The 20,742-nt window shown below is 40.3% G+C and overlaps 2 protein-coding genes and 1 long non-coding RNA gene across 4 annotated transcripts in view; 2 read left to right on the plus strand and 1 right to left on the minus strand.

The window, feature by feature from the left end:
- The window catches only part of LOC127604356 (uncharacterized), a 137,232-nt gene that overhangs the window by 39,079 nt on the left and 77,411 nt on the right, over window positions 1-20,742 (plus strand). The window lies entirely within an intron of this gene.
- rac3b (Rac family small GTPase 3b) lies at window positions 327-11,305 on the plus strand. The gene is made up of 6 exons (XM_052071314.1): window positions 327-509; window positions 4,929-5,000; window positions 6,346-6,463; window positions 8,284-8,346; window positions 8,892-9,051; window positions 11,095-11,305. Exons 1-6 carry the CDS (start codon window positions 475-477, stop codon window positions 11,223-11,225), a joined length of 579 nt encoding a protein of 192 aa, XP_051927274.1. The 5' UTR covers window positions 327-474; the 3' UTR covers window positions 11,226-11,305.
- Window positions 12,355-20,266, minus strand: dcxr (dicarbonyl/L-xylulose reductase). Of its 2 annotated transcripts, XM_052071281.1 has the most exons (10): window positions 20,101-20,266; window positions 19,850-19,927; window positions 18,240-18,337; window positions 17,994-18,148; window positions 17,835-17,877; window positions 17,669-17,768; window positions 17,501-17,565; window positions 16,351-16,468; window positions 14,764-14,850; window positions 12,355-14,695 (listed from the first exon to the last, which is right to left on the minus strand). In XM_052071281.1, exons 2-10 carry the CDS (start codon window positions 19,899-19,901, stop codon window positions 14,592-14,594), a joined length of 822 nt encoding a protein of 273 aa, XP_051927241.1. In that variant the 5' UTR covers window positions 19,902-19,927; window positions 20,101-20,266; the 3' UTR covers window positions 12,355-14,591. The 2 variants fall into 2 exon arrangements, with proteins under 2 accessions (XP_051927241.1, XP_051927242.1); XM_052071282.1 differs by lacking the exon at window positions 14,764-14,850 and having other exon boundaries at window positions 20,101-20,265.

Here is a 20,742-nt window from a genome sequence, read left to right on the forward strand (position 1 = left end):
AACCCAAGACGTGCTAACTTTAGGCGACAATAATACATGTAATAGCACGCCTTTTAATTGTTAGCTACCTGACAACTTCCCTACAGTTTTTCAAGGGTGAAGTGGCATTGATTTGTTACAGAAAGGGTTAACAAATGTTGACAGTCTTAGAAAATAAAATATATGTATCAATGGTATCACTGTAAGTAAGTAAGTAATATATAGACCTAAAAAAATACTTGCGACACTCTAGGAAAAACCGGAAGTAGGGGGAGGTAATTTTCTTGTGCGCTGCAACGGTAACGGCCTTTCCCCTTCGAAACAGTTGTTCGGTACTTTCCGGACCCGCTCGGGAGCAGTCGTCGTCTCCCCTTTCACTGCAGCGCCTCCGCGGAGCAGACTGGCTCACTGCTCTCATCCGAGTCCTAAGTGCACCCTGTCGGATCTATTAAACGACCAGCGCCGGCTCCTCGGAAGCCCTTAGTTCGTGTACAAATGCAAGCTATCAAATGCGTGGTAGTCGGCGACGGGTAAGAAAAAAATTACGCTTGTCAAGATTCTCTCTCCCGTGATGTGTCCACGGAGGATGCTATGTAATAAAAAAGGGGCTGGGGCTCGCTGATCTGTCGATCGCCCTATTTTTGTGGACTCTACCCCTGATGTTCGTTACATTTTTGTTGTTGTGCTTCTTGGTTCTATTTCGTACCTTAATGGTGGCTCTTAAGAGTATCGTAAGGTTATTCGGCTAAAATGCGGCCATACGATGCGGGCCACCTACACGCCTTGTAGGCCACTGGAGGCAGGCTGAAGTGCTGATGCACGCTTAGGAATGTGTTGTCCTGTTAACAAACAAGCAGGCCTCGGTGCCCTAATTTTTTTCATTCAGTTGCATGCATGCATCTTCGTCATTCCCATGGTACTATCGACATAACACTTGCCGATTGAACCCACTGTGAAGCGATCGTCATAATTAAGCGAGGCAATGACAGACAAGCTCCAGTTACTGTTTTTTTAAGTCTGCAAAATAGCTGTAAGTAATGACACGTAGTTAGTGCACTTGTTTGAAAGAAACCCTCCGTTGCACACTTGAAGATGTATTGTTTGGGAGCATATGGACGTTTACAGGCAGGGAGTGGCCAAGTGGGTCAGTCTTGTTTAATGATCCCAGGGTGGATGTGTCACTGTTTTAAGTGGACCTCAATGCAGAGCATCTTATTCACTGTCCTGTGAACAGAATACATTAATTTGGTTTGCCTACGCTATTTCCACTGCTTACAAACACCCCTCAATTACGACACAGTTAAATACAACCCTGTATATTATATAGCATATAATACATATTACAGTACCATGTGCATATTCAGGGTGCACATTTTTTAAACTCTAATCCGTGACAGTTCCCTCCCCAAAAAATTGCTCGCTCTCAAACTAATTGGCAAGCTTTCCTGGAGTTCAGTAGACCGCCATTGCACATCCTACTTATGGTTCTTGTGGGCCACCAAGTAAATGACACTGGATACGTTTTGGTCTTGAAGTGGTCGGTTTCTAAAGTGAGTCAACGGGAAGGTCAAGTCAAATTAATTTTTTTATAGACCTTAATCACTGAAAAGTCTCAAAGGGCTTGCTTGACAGGCCCACAGGTGACAAATGGTAATGACATGATGATGACTCTTTTGTTATGTCTCTTATGTTACACTGGAGAAGGTTTTCATTTTAAATAACAATATGCAGAGAAACACGTAAGCGGTTACCATATGGAGATAGCGGGCCTACGCCCGCAACTTGTTGTAAGTAAATACTTCACTCATTCACATTGGAAAGCACCCACAGCTTTATGAATTAAACATCACAATACCAAGGAAGGTTCCTGGATTGTTTCTCTCCCGGGGCTCATACAATACAATAAATCATTGTTTATATAGCGCTTTTACAACAGCTGAAAAGGGGGACAAGACAAATACATAAGGTGCCTGAGAAGATCATTTATAAATACATTTTAGTATGTCAAATAAAATGCTGGAGGGTTAGCTACCTAACTTTAGGGAGCTAGCTAGCTAGCTACCTACAGTAGTTCCTGTACTCAAAAGATCAGGAACACAAATTAATGAAACATTAAATGACCAAATATTTGGGTTACAAAAAGAATGACCAATCCGGGGGTCTGATTCATGTTTTTTTTTTTAAATATGACCACATTTGAGTTTTTGCAGGTGTTAACATGGCCTTGTACAACAGCTTTGAAAGGATTATTGACTGCATGAAATGTAAATGTAGTATAAGATAAGAAAACCTTTATTTGTCTTACAGTGGAGAAATTCCCAATTTACAGCAGCAAAATTATGAAGGGGTGAAAGTAGAAGACAAAAGTATCTAAATAAATATAAAAGATAAATATAAGCATATAAAAAAATGGGTGAGTGGGGGTGAGTCCAGGTTTTCAGGAAATGGGCTCCCTCTACTAATATGTGTCACTGCCTGAGTACATTTCAGTTGTATTTAACTTTTCAGTGCCATACATTTGGAATAAAATTTAGAAAGTGTGGTTTCTCCGAGGTACCGTCGTGCTCATGTTGCAAAATGTAGCAAATGAGGTTACGTCGTTGCATTCTATTAATTCACCAATAGATGGTACTACACATTGTACCTTTTAGAATAGTCTTATTTAAAATTACTGTTACAAAAATTGAGCCCTAAAATTACTGACATGATTGAAATGGAGACTGGATTACTACACAGGCGGAAGAAGATTGAAACAGCAGCATAGTCTTTTGACTCAAACCAAAGTTACGCAACTGTGTGAGATACAATAGAACAACTCAATGGCCACAAGAAACAACAACGGGGAACTGCCGCCGCGATAACTAAAACAAGAAATGCAGGAAAAGTACTAACTAAATGGAATGCTATGATGAAAGGCTGCAGAAATAAAACACAGGAAGAGGGAAACAAAAATGAGGGGAACGGAGCCTCGGTGGAAAGAAGGCGCAAAAATGAGCAAAAACTGGTGACCCCGACCAGTCTTTTTGAAAAAGATTCTTCATGGTTATTGATTAATGTGAGTGGCTACCAGTTTGATACACACTTCTGAAAAAAAACATTTTTTCTCAGATTTCCTTGATGTTATTCACAATTAAGCTTATTCATTTATGTGAAGACACTGACAATGACTTGGCATAATAATTGGAAAACAGATAAACATGTGCACCACTTTATTTCTATGAGTCCCTCTCAGTGTTTACATTTTCCCATTAGCGGGGGCTACTCATGTGGTGTGTGGGGGCTACACACAGTCCCCCAGGTTGATGACCACTGAGGTACACGAGGTATAAGTACATAAATGAGAGGAAAAGAAATTCAAGCTATTATCTCTTGAAAATGCACCGCTGTGACCTAAAACTCATTCCAGGTCATAAGGCATCACATCATAAAGCAGAAAATACCAAGATGTGAACAGTTATTAGCTGGACGGTTCCTTCTTTAAAGAATCAACATTATAAAACATATGCCGTTTTGAGAAACATTTTTATGTTTACCAAATAAATCTAGAGGTTTTGGTGCATAACGTCGATGATGTAAGTATTAATTTACAATTGAGGAAATGTTTATAGAATGAAAAATAAAACCCCACTGAATTATTTGTGTTTCCAAACTTTTGACTGGCACTGTATACATAATAATTTACTACAATATCCTGTCAATCATGAAAATGTCAAAATGCTTTTAAATAGCTGGCAGCGAATGACCTGAAACGATTCATTTGATTTTCTATTCGCGTCACGACCGATTCACACGCAGCCTCGGAGGAATCCTACCCTTTATGGCACTTTTACCTTTGCATCATCAGGTCAAGGAGAGATGAAAAGGTTATATGTCCAACAAGACAGGACAGGATAGTTTTTAAATGATTTTGACTCCACTTATCCTGACGTCATCGTGCGACAGCGAGTATATTATGTCTATTTTTAACTGATTCAATCCCAGCGATTTTTACTGGAGCAACCCCCCCAATCCCAGCGTTTTACTGGATTTTGACTGATCTTGCAAGGCCCACAGCATATTTGGTTCTAATGCTATATAAACATTAATCCTACCAAAATAAAGTTTGGACTCTCTTCTTTCAGCAGAAAAAAAAATCATTTTCCATTCTTCAGCAATCGGCATTACAAAATGGCTAATTTTCATGAAAATGGCGATTCCTGGGCCAAAAAAACTGAGAAAAAGAGCTTGACAGCTGTGTCCTGTTGCTTTAAATGTTGCTCCCGTAAAGGATTGTGGGTAGCATCCTTTCGTAAAGTTGGTCAGGAGTACTGTACTGTAGCTTACCCTAAAGGTAGTTTCAAGGTTGCATCCGGGTACCTGTCGTATTTGCATGATCGTATCCTCCGAGTACTTCCGGGTTTTCTTGCTCAGATACCATAGGATAGGAAATTTCCTCGACAAAAGAGGAGAAAGGGTCGACCACAGCCCAGACGCGACAATTATGAGGAAAACGTTATTGAACGTGCAATTCATGAAAATAAAAGTGCTTTTTTTCCTCCGAAACGTGACTGAGAAAATAGACATTTTAAGCTCGCTCATCCAAATTGTCAGGCGTTATAAATGATTTCAAACAAGTTCAACTCCCCTAAAACAAACTTGTCACTGTGTCATACTCTTCTATGCATCAGCAATTATGTGTGAGTCGATGAGAGACTAATTCTGTCTGTGATTACGAATGTGTGTGCACGTGAGCTGTGATGGGTGTAAAATCAGAGGACAACTGTGCCCCTCAGGCCACATGAATGTAGGCCAGTGTCTGTGTGGAATTCACTGAAAGAGAGTTTCCGCCTCCCTTCAATCAGACACACACACACACACACACTGCATACTTACTCAGAGTGATTTTTTTTTTTTTTTTTTGCACATACGCTATGCAACTCTGGACTACTTGTCCCTCCATTGTCTTTCAGGGCTGTCGGCAAAACCTGTCTGCTGATTAGCTACACCACCAATGCATTCCCTGGCGAATACATCCCCACAGTGTGAGTAAAATAATATTGTGAGTTTGCCGTTTTGTCGTGTCGTTTACTAGTAAGCATATATTGTGCCCTTCAGTGTATTCCACAAAATATCAAATCAAAATACATTCCATGATGCACCGTGCCAATGGAGAACAAAGATTTTTCCATTTCTGTTTGATTGTTGGCATGAGACAAATTATACATTGTGTTGCAAAAATATTTTTTATTTGATTGAAGTAACACATCTACAACAAGAGTAGACTCTAATAAAGCGCTTGTTTGTATTCACTTTTTTAACATTACCGCGTGTCCGTGTCATGGCTTGGTTGGTCCAAAACTTTAATGCGTATCTCACTTATCGGCAAAGGTTTGCAAGTGTGTGCGCAAGGGTCACGATTTAAATTTTTTTTTTTTTTTTTGTCGCCATCAAATTTCGAACAAATTTTGTAACAACAAAACCCGTATGAGACCATTAAAACCGGTGAATATTTTTGCTACCATTTGCGACAATAAGCAGTATCAGAATTTTTCTACATACATGTTTTGGTCATGCAAACTGCACTTCTTGTGACACAGTTTGCGGACGAACTGAATGGTGATTGGATCCCACAAACGTAGACTAAAATATTTTTTTATGAGAAAAAAAAAGCGCACTGACAAAGTATAAACAGAAATTGCTGGTAGCAAAGAGCCAAGAAAGAGAAGGAATGAACAAAAAGTACTTGCAAAAGGCAAGGTAAAATAACGCTGAGAATACAAACAAAATGGCAAGAATCCAATTCCACAAAAACAAAACAAGAGCAAGATAAAAGACAAAATAATATCAATACTTACTGATGAGGAAGACGAGATCAAGAGGTCTTGAAAACACAAATTGAGCAAAAGCAGTAACAAGGTCAATAATCCGACGGATACTTGACATTGGGGAAGTCCTCAAATATGGGGCTTAACTTGAACAACAAATTGGCAGCAGGTGTGCACGCTGGAGGAACAGCCCTCCTCTGCCACCTGCTGGAGACACACAAGAACAGAATCATGATATCTTAAGCTCTGGACTTCTCAAAACACGACATAAATAAATATACCCACTGTATACTGTATTTCCAAATAAAGCCGACTCGCCAACCGAAATTGTCCCTCTGGTTTTGATTCTCCAAATTGTAGCCTTTGTAATTTGAAAATTGCATTCTGCTATTGCGCAATGTCCATTTGCATTTGATTAATTGTTCAGCCCTAATTGAGAAACGCAGAGGCAGTTTCAACAGCCAATCGTAGAGCACATAACAATCCAAACAAGCTTCACATTGTTAGGCAGGGCTACAAAATCTGGTCATTTTTCTAAAACATCAATGAATCCTTCTTATAGCTTTGACAACTACTCCGCCAATGTGATGGTGGATGGGAAACCAGTCAATCTGGGCCTTTGGGATACAGCCGGACAGGAGGACTACGACAGACTCAGACCATTATCTTACCCACAGACGGTAATCAAACCCGCTCTTTCGGCTATCATTCTTTTGTGGCACTCTCTCTGTTTATCTTTTTAACATGATTATATAAGTACATATTTATTTTCATGAATCTAACATTACATTTCAGGATGTTTGTAGGGACAAGGCATTGGTATCATCTTAACTTTCATTCCACTTAAAAGGTGTGACGAAAAAAAACTGTCAGTAGCAGATCCAGGCTTCGCATCCGAGGTTCTGGGAGATTGACGGCTTGGTGTCTGTTCGGGTTTTGGTGCTGGTGCACCGAGAGTCGCTCAACTGATGAATTGAAATGAAGAAGAGTACTTTGGTACAATACGCATATAGTGTCTGTACATGCATTCATGTTATTTGGACTTTTGGCTTGTCCTGTCAGGGTTCACCACGGTGAGTTTCTTGCAAGAAATCTGTGGGACAATTTTTATGTTGAATGCCCTTCCTGACACAACCAACACATTTTTTATCTGGGGTTTGTACCACTTCACTACCAGTACGTGCACGTACGGAATCAACTAATAATAGGATTCAGTCATCGAGAATTCCGTGCTGAGAATAAAATCCAATTTTGCACCTGGTCAGCTCCTGAAAATTCAAGGTTGAATCCAACTCGTTTCCCTGAGGGACTGGCTAAAAAAAACAATATGACTACATAATATGACTGTCCACTGTAGTAACTGCTGTCCCTGAAAGGGTTAAAACACTTTATATCAACTCATTGTGTGTTAGTAAATAAATATTGGTAATTATGTAACATTTCAAAATATGTGAAAAATAATAAAATTCACTCAAATAGATTTCCAGGATGTACAGTAAATGTTTTCCTATTTGAGTGGCATAAGATCAAAAACATGTTTCTTTTTTAAATCACATACTGATGCATGGATGAATGGATGGTATCACCGAGCCACCGATAATTGAAGGGTTTATGATAGCATTCTGTTGCAGCACTTGAATAGAACAATTTTTGATTCCAGGCGCCTCGCCGTTGCAGCAAACGTGCGTCAGCAACACTGCATTCCATAGTGCCGCCCACCCCCCCATTCCTCCACATACACAATAAATGGGTTTGTTGATGGCGTGCTGCTATGTGCAGCGTGAAAAGGCCTTCAGTGTTCAACAAAACTGAGAAAGACATTTAAATATTTAATCTTATTGTAGGCAGTGTAACATTAAGGGCGGCTTAAACATTAACACGGCGCTTCAGCAAAGGAAAATGAAAATAAAATACCCCATTTTCCGCACTATAATACGCCGCTAAAACATTAGATTTTCTCAAAAGCCGACAGTGCGCCTTGTAATCCGATGCGCCTTCTATATGGATCAGTGTTCTGATTTCTTATACGTAGTATTTTAAATGTTCTGTAAAGCGCTTTGCTAAAGCTGCAGCGGTTGTGAAAGCTCTACTTCAATAAAGCTATATTGTATTGTATTTCCTTTAGTGTGGCTCCATCTTGTGGATGCATAAGGAAACCGCAGCCAGTGCTCTATATAAATGAAGCAGTGTTTCATTGTATTGTATTCCCTTTCGTGTAGCTCCATCTAGTGAATGCATAAAGCAACCTCAGCCACTATTGTAGCTTCTATTCAATGCGCCTTATAACGCGGCGCGCCCTATAGATGAAAACAGTTTTAAAATAGGCCATTCATTGAAGATGCGCCTTATACTCCGAAACACATTGTAGTGCGGAAAATACATTAGGCAAAAGAAATTGCACGTTAAAATTAAATAAACGGTGTACTTCCAATAAAAACACACGCAGTCTCGCACAAACAGATCTTGCTCTCAACTAGTCATGTCTTTGGTTCTCTCCCAGGATGTGTTCTTGATATGCTTCTCCCTGGTCAGTCCGGCTTCCTTTGAGAACGTCCGAGCTAAGGTCAGTACGCTGACTGATCGCCCGAACTCCCTCCCTTTCCTTTTTACTCCCACCACGCCGAGTCTGACCACAACGAGGCACATCTTTGGCTCCACCTGGCTTAGTACACTGCCCACTACTCATCCTGACCTCGTTTTACAATCTACTGGATTTGTACCCTCTGGGCCATAAAAAAAGGTTGCAAAATGAGGTCTGAATGAGTCCAAACACTCTACAGAGTGAGCGCGCCGGCACCTCTGTGGTTTTGTCTGCTGAGTATCATGAGATACTTTCGTATGAAATCACACGTTTTCTGAGGGACAAAGCTCACAGTGTAGCGTGGATAGGTTGCCTGGGGATATTCTGTGCTCATACATGCTTACATTCCAGATTGATCCGTTAGTAATGTTGTCATAGTCACGGAAAGGCGTGCAACGCTCGGCCTTTGTATCAAACTAACTATTCTCTTTCTCTCCTGTCACCAACTTGGTACATGCATTTGTGCGGATGTGTGCATGTGTCTGTGTGTCCTTGTATTTGTGTGCCTTGTATGTGTGGCGCTTCAGTGGTACCCTGAAGTGAGACATCATTGCCCCAACACGCCCATTATCCTTGTGGGCACCAAACTAGACTTGCGAGATGACAAGGATACCATTGAGAGGCTGCGGGACAAGAAGCTTTCCCCCATCACCTACCCACAGGGTTTGGCCATGGCAAGAGAGATTGGTAAGATCATGTGTTCCAAATGTCGGGGGTGGGGGGTGCATTTCTTTTGATGTTTTTCCAGCATTTCAGTAATTCTAAAATGAGTCTCAATGATGAATATTCCAATGATTATCGCAACCATACTAAGATAACTTTTTTTCACCAAATGTTATATTTTCATATAACATTTGATATAACAATGTTATATTTTGAGCTCATGGTTTGACCTTGACAAAACAGTCAAGCTTATGAAAATCAGTTGAGAAATATGTTCGAACTTATTTTCAAAGTCCTCACATTGCCGTTGAAGCAAATGTTGCCCCTACCAAAGATGGCCACCAAGAAGGCAAAGTGGTCAGCCTGGCTGCTACTGTGCGCCAGCGTATAACTGCGATTATTTCTCTTTACGCTACTCAAACAAACAGCAATATGCCAATTAGCGTTCAGTATTTTTTGGCCATGGCAAATTTTCATGAAAAATCCTGCACATTCTTGGCCTAATTTTTGCTTACAATGACATCGAATGATTTAGATGATGACCATTTATTTTGGGTGGACACTGTCAGGAAGGCAACACGCTGCGAAGGCCATCTTAAAAATAAAAGCGCTACAAACAATACATGAACAGTAATGCCTTGGTAGGCCTTTATTTTGAAGTTGGCTCTCTTCGCGCGTGGCGGCTCGCTTGACTTGCCCTCTCGACTGGAGGCTGCCTGAGCTGTTTTTGTAGTCATCACATACTGTCACCATCAACATCAACACGTCATTCGGAAATCATGATCCGTCGCTAATTAAGGATGCTAAAAAACAAACAAACAGCTAATTATTTATGCTGTCCTCGTGTCGTATGGCAGCAGTCATAGTAGCGGTGAAGACAAGCTGGCAACAGTTGTGAATTAGATATTCGATTGATGACGTCTCTTTGCTGTGGTCGCGCATGCGCTTTGCTAAAGGTAGTTACGGGTTCATTGAAGTAGTTCAGATTAGCTGTTCTTGAAGACAATATTCAGGGTTTTTGATTACCCAGAGTGTAGCCCCAGCGATCGCAGTTATTGTCAATATGTATTGGTTTTTTTTTTGGGGGGGGGGGGGGGGGGGCAGAGAAAAGTATTGGCCAACTTGGGTTTGTTTATTAAGCTGGTAAAGTAAAAAAACAAAAAACAAAAGATAGACAAAACGCTAACTATGGACAGCAGATGTCAGTAATGGGCGCTGTTTTGGATGAGATCACCGTGGATAAAATCAATGTGCACGCTCTGAACATGTCACAACTCGACTGTGATCGATCCAAGTGTTTGACTACGAAGAGCCTCACAAAAGATAGAAAAGATTATTTAATTTTAGAACAAGAAGCAATAGTGTAATAGACATACAGTACATACATACATGGGCACCCATAACCACACAAAAGTGCGTGGCACAGTGTGCGCGCACACACAATCACACACACACACACACACACGACTAAATACTACTACTACTACTACTACTACTAAATAATGTGCAAACAGTTTGTAAAGTTGTTAAATGTAAAATGGTTACACTGTTGAACATCTGTCCAGTAAATCCATTATTTTGGCATCAAAAGCACATTTTCATTATTGTTATTGACATTTTATCGACTGTTTAGATGATGCAAAAACTACTAATCATAAAAAGTTACTGTTGTACATAGAGTATATCTTTTCACGTGTAGCTTGTTTTCGCAATATGCTTTTTGTTGGGGGGGAATTAACCCATGGTCTGCTGATTACTAGCAAATTGAATAAATAAACATTTGGAACGAATTCGGGCATTTACAAGGAAAACACGTCTCTACAAAATTTTCTTCCAGAGACAATTAATTTCATAAGTAGGGAGGTACCACTGTACTTCAGATCAGCTCAGTCGAGTAACTCGCTTAAGGATACTTTGATGTTTGCTGTTGGTGAGCTTCAAGCCGAGAGACAAGCAACCACCTTTGACAAGCTGACGACAACTGATGGACTTTGGTGGGCCTGGGAAACAATGTCTTTTTGCAGGAGGAAACATGTCCCTTGATCATGGTCTTTTCCTGATCCTCAGGGGCTGTAAAGTACCTCGAGTGTTCTGCGCTGACCCAGCGAGGTCTGAAGACAGTGTTCGACGAGGCCATCCGAGCCGTGCTCTGCCCCCCGCCTGTGAAGAAAAGGGGAAAGAGGTGCACCATATTCTGAGAAGACGACCGTGAAAAAAAAAACATGTCAACTGCAAGTCATTAAACAAGAATATCTGTAGGATGACGAGGAGAGAAAACGAGCTCGAGTGGGTGTGCACTGCTAAGATTGCTTTCTTACTATTGATGTTTTTTTTTTCAAAGCGATATTGGTCACAGGACCGATATTTCTCTTGATTGTGTTCTCATTACTGAATAAGGTCAAAATACATTGACTGCGTACCTGCAGTACTTTGTATCCATAGAACCACACCGAGTTCCCATGAGGGCTATAACAAAAGTTTCTATTCCTCGTCTCACACAGCTACGTTCCCGTCTTTCGTAGTCCTGCTTGCTTGAATGAATGCCGTGTTGAGCGATACAACGTAAACTGTGAACGTGTCTTAAAAATGACGGAATCAATTCTTAGATTAGGAGATTATGGTGACAAACTACTTGGAAGATTTAGCTGCCAATAAAACTAGTCCTTGAATTACAATACAACCGTTTCACACAACCTGTAAACTGGTAACATGATAAACTATCCACAGTCGTAACCGCTGTCCCTGAAAGGGTTTAAGCATGATGACATCATCGTTACTGAACACTGTTATTTAAATAAATAAATATAAAAAAAAATATATATATAGCGCTGGGATTGACTTAGTCTTGATTAACTCATTCACTCCCAAAGACGTTTTTAAACTTCTTTTTAGACTTGGTCTAGAATTGGCTGGTACTGAATGAGTTAATAGAAAAATACGAAATATTTTGCCTTTGGTAAAATACAACCTGAACTGCATTTATAACCGATAGGCATCATGAAAATATTTATGAATTAAATTACAAATACCTCCAAGTACTGTCCTGCCGTTTGATTAGAAGGACTTTAAGAGGTTAACATGATGAAAAAATACTTTCGATTAGGTAGGTGATATTAAGCAAACACTAAAATAATGGTTAAAATTTCGAATTTAAGCCTTTCATGCACCCTGTAACCTGATAACATGATAAACTGTCCACTGTAGTTACCGCTGTCCCTGAAAGGGTTAAGCAAAATGGCAAGAAGAATTTTGCTAGGTGGTTGTTATATTATAAATTCTAACACATCTATAAAAAATTCTGGTCCATGACAGAAAATTTTGAGGTCATTTTTGGGTCTGACTTTTTATGTCCTGTTACGTATTTGAACATACTGTACATCACATTTTATTATTCTTTGGGAGGTTTTAAGTTTGTTCTTTAGCCTTGCAGGGCCTTGCATGAAAACAAATTGTTACAACCGGAAATTAGTTCGTCGTGATGGCGTTGTATTTCGGACCAAACTGATTTAGGGAAGAAGGTGTTTTCACTTTATGTTGTCGGCCAATAACTAACAGGTCGTTGGAATCTTTTTTTGTTCTTTCTGTATTGCATCTAAATTTACTTCAACGTTAAAATATGAAATTATGTAATGGTTTTCCAGTAGACAATGACTGCTCGTAGCCCACCTCGCATGAGTTTTATAATATATTTGGCAAACCTGTTATTGCAGAGATAAAGTTTTAACGTTCTCCTTTTCTGAACTTTTGTTGATATGACACATTTATGTCTAGCACAATGAAGGAATCATCAATAAATTGTGCCGTATTTCATTGACACTAATAAACAGTGGCTTTATCCTCGGGATAAAAATGACCGCAAATATGCTGATATCACATTCTAAAGGACACAATTGTGAATTAAAATCACTATTTGTTGAGATGTATTTAAAATCTTTGTTACAAACAAAAAAAGGTAACACAAAATGAAATCCTTGACTTCCCTGTTGGGTTCTATGGACTTTTTTGTTTGTGGTCAAACGTCATTTGATGTTACTCAGGTGTTTGAGTAACTTCATCGTAACTGTGAACATGTGACAGACAACCGCGGAAAACCTTGCTGCCTCTGAGTGTGGAGGACTTTGCGTGGGTCTTAAAATATTCTGCCATTGTTTTGATGTCGTGTGTGTGTGTTTGTGTGTGTATGTGTGCGTGCGTGCGTGTGCGTGCGTGCGTGCGTGTGTGTGCGTGTGCGTGTGTGCAAGCGTACGTGTGCGTGTGTTTGGGGTGGGGGGCGTTGTTTGATCGTCCGGGGAAAGTGCATGAACGACAGTATTGTTTAAAGCCAAGTTTCTAGTGTCAAGTTTTTTGGTACTATTTCATATTGTACTGCAGTAACAAATACGGCTGTCAAAAACGAAACATCTTCTGATATATAATTGTTAGAAAACGAATGCTTTATGAATAGCTAAACGAAGGCCCATTTAACTCTTATAACTCGGAAAAAAATGAGGCGAAGTGATTAACGTTGAAGTTAGAAGTGTTGCTAATATTGTAAAATAAAGGGGCCAATTTCAGTTGCATTTAGCTGTCGGTGACAAAAAAAGCGCCTTTTATGAAATGTAATGTAAATGCATTTCCGCATGGGTGCGGGGCTGTGGTGTGTTTGTCTCCCCCTGTTGGTGAGACACGGCACTCCTACCCTTTTTTTTTGTTTTACTGTTTTTTTTGGCTGGCATAGCAAACTATGTGGTTGATAATGTTGTGTTGTCCTGCCTAGATAAGGTGTCGAAGTAATACAGCACCAATTCCTAATCTACTACTGCATGGGATTTCTCTGGTTATTTGACACACTGTAATTCTTAGGAGAGGTTGAAAAGCATTGGCCATGTATGTATGTAATGTAAGATGAATTGTATACTTGTTCCAACTGTGTCTCATTTTAAAATTTTTATTACTTCACGTCTGCGGGGTTAAATATTTCAATTTTTTGGAATACAAAATACAAATGTGTATATGTACGTCCGGCTTTTTTTTTTGTTGTTGTCCTGATTTATTCGACACACGAGACATTACATGTACATCATCAAAGAAAATGGAATAAAAAGTACCTAGATATGGACAATTGCAGGAGCATGTTGTTTAAGTTATCTTAAGATATCTATTATTATTATACTAATTATTAGTAGTATTACTATAAGTTATCTGACAGCCAGGGACATTTCTGCCAATTGATTTTTTTAAATAATCTATTTGGTTCCCGTTTTTTTTCGGATTGGTGTTTCAACATTACTAATGGAAGAGTGATGAACTGTTTCACTATGACTGGATCATTGATTGAATTCACATTTAGTAATCTGCAAAGGGGTGGAGCTAAAGTTGGGATCAGTTCATTAACCGCCGTGATGGAATCAATCAATTTTCCATTACGTTCCAATGAATTTATGTTCTCAATTTTATTGATTTATTTGAACTGAGCCTTATAATTATAATGTCATGATTAGATTTTGACGTGAAAGACTAAATATAATGTTGACGAGACACCAAACAAACGACTGCTGAAGAGTTGATGGTGATGTTGTGCTCGTTTAACAGGCCAGGAACCCTCCGTCCACTGGGAGGGCCACTCCATTTGTCATGGTGCTTTTATCACTCAGCAGGAACAAAATACTGTTCACCACCTCAGCCACCTCTGGACACAAACAGACATACACACAAAATGTGGGTTTTCAAGTTTTTTAACTGCATTAAAAAAAGTACCGTATTGAATGGGGTGTGGAAGCAAACTGTAAATTTGCTGGCCTCCAACATAAAGTGGATGCAGGGTTGTGGTGTGTTTGTCTCCCTCTGTTGGTGAGACACAGCACTCCTACCCTTTTGGTTACACACTTAACGCGGTTAATAGGAACCGGAACCCCCTGCAAAAGACGAAAATCCGCGAAGTAGGAGTTGCCCCGCCCTAGGAATTTTTGTGTCAGGGTTTGTGAGTACCAGCATGTTTAAAATTGAAAACAGTATTTATACTTGACATATTTGAGACAAAGACTATAGCAGTTCATGTATTTAATTAAATCTTTAATTATAAAACCTTATACAGTCATTAAAATTCATCAGCATTGCCTTCAGAGAGAAGCTGACAGAGAGAAGAGAGACTTGCGCTGGTGGCGTAGAACGGGTCTCCAACCTTTTTTGCCCCACGGACAGTTTTATGTCAGACAATATTTTCACACACATTTAAAGTGTGGCGGAAATAATACAACAAAATAATATGGTATGAGCTGCATGAAAACTGTGGTGTTTTAGAAATGTAATAATAAACACAAGGAGCGTCTAATATGGCCACAACACTGATGTTTAATGCATTCAAAATACGATACAACGCAAATTCAAAGTGCATGAAAATGTCGACTCACCACAGCCCCGAGCTTCATTTTCTGCAACCAGACGGTCCCATCTCGGGGTAATAGGAGACAATGACACCTCAAGTGTGTGCAGAAAACCCCCGTCTCACACAGGTAGGATGTCAGAAATAGCAACAGTGCTATTGTGGCGATCTCAGAGTATTCAGCCATAACTTTACGCCAGTTGTCTCGAACGTACTTTTAAGGCCGCTGTCATTTGTGATCTCCAGCAGTTTTTTAAAACTCATTTTGCAAGCTCCGGCGTTTTGTTTTTAGCGTAATCAGTCACGTGACGGAGAAGCGTGGCTTGACGTGTGTCAAGCGTGACACAGACGGATGAAACGGAGAATCCGGTAATTTTTCAAAATAATACATCTTTCGAATTCCGAAATAAATAAAACAGAATTAAGGCATGTTCTTTCTGTGCGGCTTGGAACGAAATGCTCTGCGGACCGGTAGCGGTCCGCGGACCGGCAGTTGGGGACCCCTGGCGTAGAAGGCGGCCCTCATTTGACGGCCTGACGGCGTAGCCACCGTGAGCCTCCAGCTAGTTCCTGGCCAACTATCCCCACGCAGCCGATGTGTTAATGATAAGACAATTAATTGGTATTGATGAGAAGGGGGCTGCTTTCGGCCAGGCCCACACCCGCCCCGCTCTCTCTCTACATCCCTCCTGTTCAAATGCGAGGTTTTTATCATGCAAAGAGATCAAGTTAAATCATTTCAAACATTGTTCACCTTTGATGTGACCTACAAGCTGTACTACTTACTTGACAATTGCTTTTAAATCAAATCGGCGAAGGTTGTAAAAACAACTGAGAATGTGATGGGGGGGGGGGAAACATGCTTTCTGATGTACGATAGTATAGAGCATTAATTTACCGTTGAACGAACAGAGGCTAATTGCGATCAAGGCAAAGGAGCAGTCAAGACTGCCGACTCCAACCTGCAAAGCGGCCCAACGGGATGCGGGATGTCATGGTCTTCGCTTTCTCCGCGTCGCTCCAACCTCGACGGCCCATTTCCGTCATCACCACGGTGGGGTTCACGCTGTTCACGCGAATCTGACAAAGGCCACATGGGACATTCAGTAAGACTCCATAATAACAGCGACAAAGTGTATACAATAAAAGCATACTACGATGCAAGTCAGGCACAATGATCCCTTTGTCTACCAATGTTCATTCAGGGGCCCTGTAAGCGTGAAATATTGTTTGTGTTTTAAAATGGATGTTTATTGTGCTTTCTTTCTTCTAAACTAAACATATATTTTTTAACATAAACTACTCGCCGATTTTATTATGATCCCTTTCAGGCACAGCGGTTACTACAGTGGACAGGTTGTCATGTGTTGTGCAAGAAAGGGTTAATATTATTCCGCTTACCGTGTTTTTCAGATTATACGTCGCTCCAATTAGAAATTGCACCAGCCAAAAAATGCATAATTTAGAAGGAAAAAAACATAAGTCGCACTGGAGTATAAGTCGCATTTTTGGGGGAAATGTATTTGATAAAATCCAACACCAAAAACATACATGTCATTTTGAAAGGCAGTTCAAAATAAAAATAAAATAGAGAACAACGAGCTGAATAGGTGTACTAACGTCTCATGACTGACATGCCTGGTAATGTCAGTAACGACGTAAAAATATTAAGAGTTATTCAGATAACTCTAGCATAAAGTACATGCTAATAAGATTACCAAACTATCACTTTCACTCCAAATCACTAAATCCAATGAAATCTTCATCCTCTGTGTCACTTTTAAACAACTCCCCCAACTCGATGCGCCGCTTCCTCGTCTACGTCAAATTCATAGTCAATTCATCAACACAGGCCTACAGCGCCCCCTTGTGGGTCAATGTGAAATGACGTCATTACTGAAATGACATAATCATGTGTTAATAATTTCACACATATAAGTCGCTCCAGAGTATAAGTCGCACCCCCGGCCAAACTATGAAGAAAAGAAACCCTGCGACTTATAGTCTGGAAAATATGGTGATAACAAAGAAATAGTGGTTGCGGAAGAAAGTCAACATTTCTATTGTGGAAAATACGGTAAATGCTACTATGCATCCGATAACGCAGAGTACCTGATGGGGTCCCAGCTCCAGAGCCATGACTTTGGTCAACATGTCCAGTGCTCCTTTCGTGGCACCTGAAAGGTGTATCAAATACAAGATGAATCAAGAGACATTGTGCTCTTTCTTAGCAACAATTTAAAAGTCAGTTCTAGAAATATGGAACTTTGGTTTACTCACAGTAGACGGTATGGTTTTTGAGGGCACACTGTGACGCCTGGCTAGACACATTGACGATGGAGCCTCCTGATCTTCTGGCTATCATCCCACGTGCCACGACCTGCCACACACATACGGTAGCCTTCTTATATTCGGTGCTCAAAAACAGTAAATTCTTTATTTATACCTGGGAGACATGCAGCACCGCTTTCACATTCACAGTGAAGGACCTAGAAAGAAGACACTGCATTGACTTACTTGGCCACATTTTCACTTTCCAATTTCAGTTGGAGTTATTTTGTTAGTTCTCGGCAACCATAATAACCTTGTTCACGAATTGACTTACTGGTCAAATTGGTCAGGTGTGACCTCAAGAAATGGCTGGAGTGTGGCACATGCAGCATTATTGATGAGTAGATCAATGGGACCGATGTTTTTGAGGGCGGCATCTGTGGCCACCCAGTCTGCCAAGTCAACACACACAGGGATGATGGATGGACACTACGGCAACACACCAGAAAAGAGACACATGGATGCAGGAGGAAAAAAAGCAAACCGGAATACAGTACTTCGAATACTAATAATCCTGTACCTCGTGCACCAGACTGTCCAGGTCAGACTGCGTCCGGGTGACCGCTGTGACAATTGCGCCATAACGCGCCAGAGACAAAGCCGTGGCCCTTCCAATCCCTGAGAGACAATCCATACAAAAAAAAAACAAACGGAGTTTGAATTAATACAACAAAAACAAATGTTCAACGTTTAGGGCCCCACAGTCCCAAAATTAATCGAAAAGAGATGATAATGTAAATATGACTACTTAAGCATATATTCAAAATCTGGTCTCATTGTATTTTTTAAATATTGTGTTCATATAACCCTAATATTGTCATGAAAATTTACAGATTCACGCATCCATTTCCATTTCCTATACCTCTTACCGGAGATCAGATATGAACTCATGACCTCTGAATTTAGACGAAAGTCGTGTATGGGGCCTGCTGATAAGATTACAATGATGTATACAACCCAACGTGAAATGTAATGCAAACTGCTGTTCCAGTTTAAACCATAACTGTCAGAACCAGGCTTGGACATAGACAGGACATAGTTGCAGGGTTCAAAGTAAAAAGATTTATTTTAGGATCAGCCACTGACAACTCGAAACGGCAAGGCTGTGGAAACAGTGCAAGGACTGGTCAGATCTATGGCGAGAGGCTGGAGTGGACGCACAACTCTTCTCAACTGTATTTATAGAGCTTTATAACAGCCACCGCTGTATACAAAGTGCTGTACGTGGAGCAAATATCACATTTACAATAATATATACAAGACGACAAGAACGAAACACCGGCACAGGACAAAGGGAGACATGAACCACTTTAACACAAGGTAAGGGAGCAACAGGTGGACACAATCACGGTGGGGTTGACAATCAGACTGGCACAAGAGGAAGGGTAAGTGACCTGAAACGGGAGGAGAATTATTCTTTCAAAATAAAGCAGGAGGTGAGACGACAAACGCAAACGACCCTCATCGCGGTGTGACAAAAATTGAATTCAGGGATGCATGTCATTTTAAAGAAACATCCATCCATTATCTTAACCGTTTTCTCTTCACTTGGGTCGCAGGCACAAATGAATAATCAATTCATTTGACATTAATTCGTATCATTGGGGGGGGGGGGGAGTGCAAGCAACATACACACCTGCACTCTGTCAACAAAGTCTTCCCTTCAGGAAGGCTTTACATTTTCTCGTAAGACAAATTTGGCATGACGATTTATATAACCTAATCTCCAAAACTTTCACCAAGAAACGATAATTGTATTGTCTTTCAATTATTGTTGCACAGTCTTGCTATACAATAAAAGTCGGCTTCTCCAAATGAACAAGAGTTAATTAAACAAAATCAAAATGCACCAGAGCTGTTTGAAAAGGCAAAAAGAACGAACGATTACTGTCATACCGTTATTTGAACATCGTACCAATATTTTTGGCATACATTTATGTAAAAGTAGCACGGATTACATTTAGCTATACACTGTATTTTATTTAGTCGAGAAGCGTATAGTGTTTTATTACAGATGAGGGGGGTTGAACACTTTGATCGCGATTTTCAATTCGATTTTATGGGCGTAAAACACCACGATAGCCGCAATGAGACTTTTTTTTTCTTCTTTTTTTTGCGTCTTGCGTTTACCTTTTCCTGCTCCGGTGACCAGAGCGTGTTTGCCTTCAAACGAAATCTCCATGCCGAAACAAGTCCAAATAAAATCAACTGCAAATGAAAGCAGAACATGTCACTCTTTCGCCCCGGATAGAAGCGACGAGTCGGTCTATCACATGATAATACGCGACGAAAACTGCAAAATCGCTCCCTTAAATGCTTATTTCAACAGAGAATATGTGTGTTTTATGGATGTCTGAAAATGTAAGCGTTATAGCGCTCACCAAAGTCGTGCAAACACAAAAGAGGCTGGCCTGTAACGCAGTTGTCAGGAAGAGGCGTCACGGGGTTCCGTTTGGCTACCAAATTTAAAGTTTAAAGGTAATGGTCAAAGTGAGCTTGAACCTACTCGCACAGTCATCGACAACCCAAGTTATTTTGTTTATTTGCCCCGTGCAGATTTTGATAAATTTCAACAGAGCTATCTCATCTAGTTTATTATCCTCACCTACACATGAGGTTCGATGCACGCCTCTGGAAACGACACTCACGATACCCCTCGGCAAAATGATGCAGTTTTACCACCAACACCACCACGTAAATGATCACGGTCATAATCTCAAGAAAATACATTAGTATGTGCAAATTACCGTTGCTCAATGCACATCGTTTTGTCTTAGGTTCGGCCATTCATTGCTTTACTTACGCAAGAAAAAAATCGAAGCACATCACCAAACAAGACGGTCACAAAACGTTTTGACTTCCAATAAAAACACGAAATGAACCATAAAATAAGATTCTCCAGTATCTATTAACACTTATTCTACATTGACAGTCACTAAAAATACATGATTATTTTTAAGAAAAAAGAAACAATTTGGCATGTGGATGTTTCCCCTATTAAAAGTAATTTCGCCAGAGTATTT

The sequence above is a fragment of the Hippocampus zosterae genome, chromosome 7 (genome assembly GCF_025434085.1).
Source record: "Hippocampus zosterae strain Florida chromosome 7, ASM2543408v3, whole genome shotgun sequence".
Lineage (NCBI taxonomy): Eukaryota > Metazoa > Chordata > Actinopteri > Syngnathiformes > Syngnathidae > Hippocampus > Hippocampus zosterae.

Bases quoted from the DNA above. Each gene is read 5' to 3' on its own strand.
- rac3b (XM_052071314.1), top strand. From the start codon at position 475: ATGCAAGCTATCAAATGCGTGGTAGTCGGCGACGG. The intron at 5,001-6,345 runs GTGAGTAAAATA...TCCTTCTTATAG, and splicing joins GGCGAATACATCCCCACAGT to CTTTGACAACTACTCCGCCA. The intron at 9,052-11,094 runs GTAAGATCATGT...CCTGATCCTCAG, and splicing joins GGCCATGGCAAGAGAGATTG to GGGCTGTAAAGTACCTCGAG.
- dcxr (XM_052071281.1), bottom strand. From the start codon at position 19,901: ATGGAGATTTCGTTTGAAGGCAAACACGCTCTGGTCACCGGAGCAGGA. The intron at 18,338-19,849 runs GTAAACGCAAGA...ATTGTCTCTCAG, and splicing joins GGTCACCGGAGCAGGAAAAG to GGATTGGAAGGGCCACGGCT. The intron at 17,566-17,668 runs GTGAGTAAACCA...TACACCTTTCAG, and splicing joins CAAAAACCATACCGTCTACT to GTGCCACGAAAGGAGCACTG.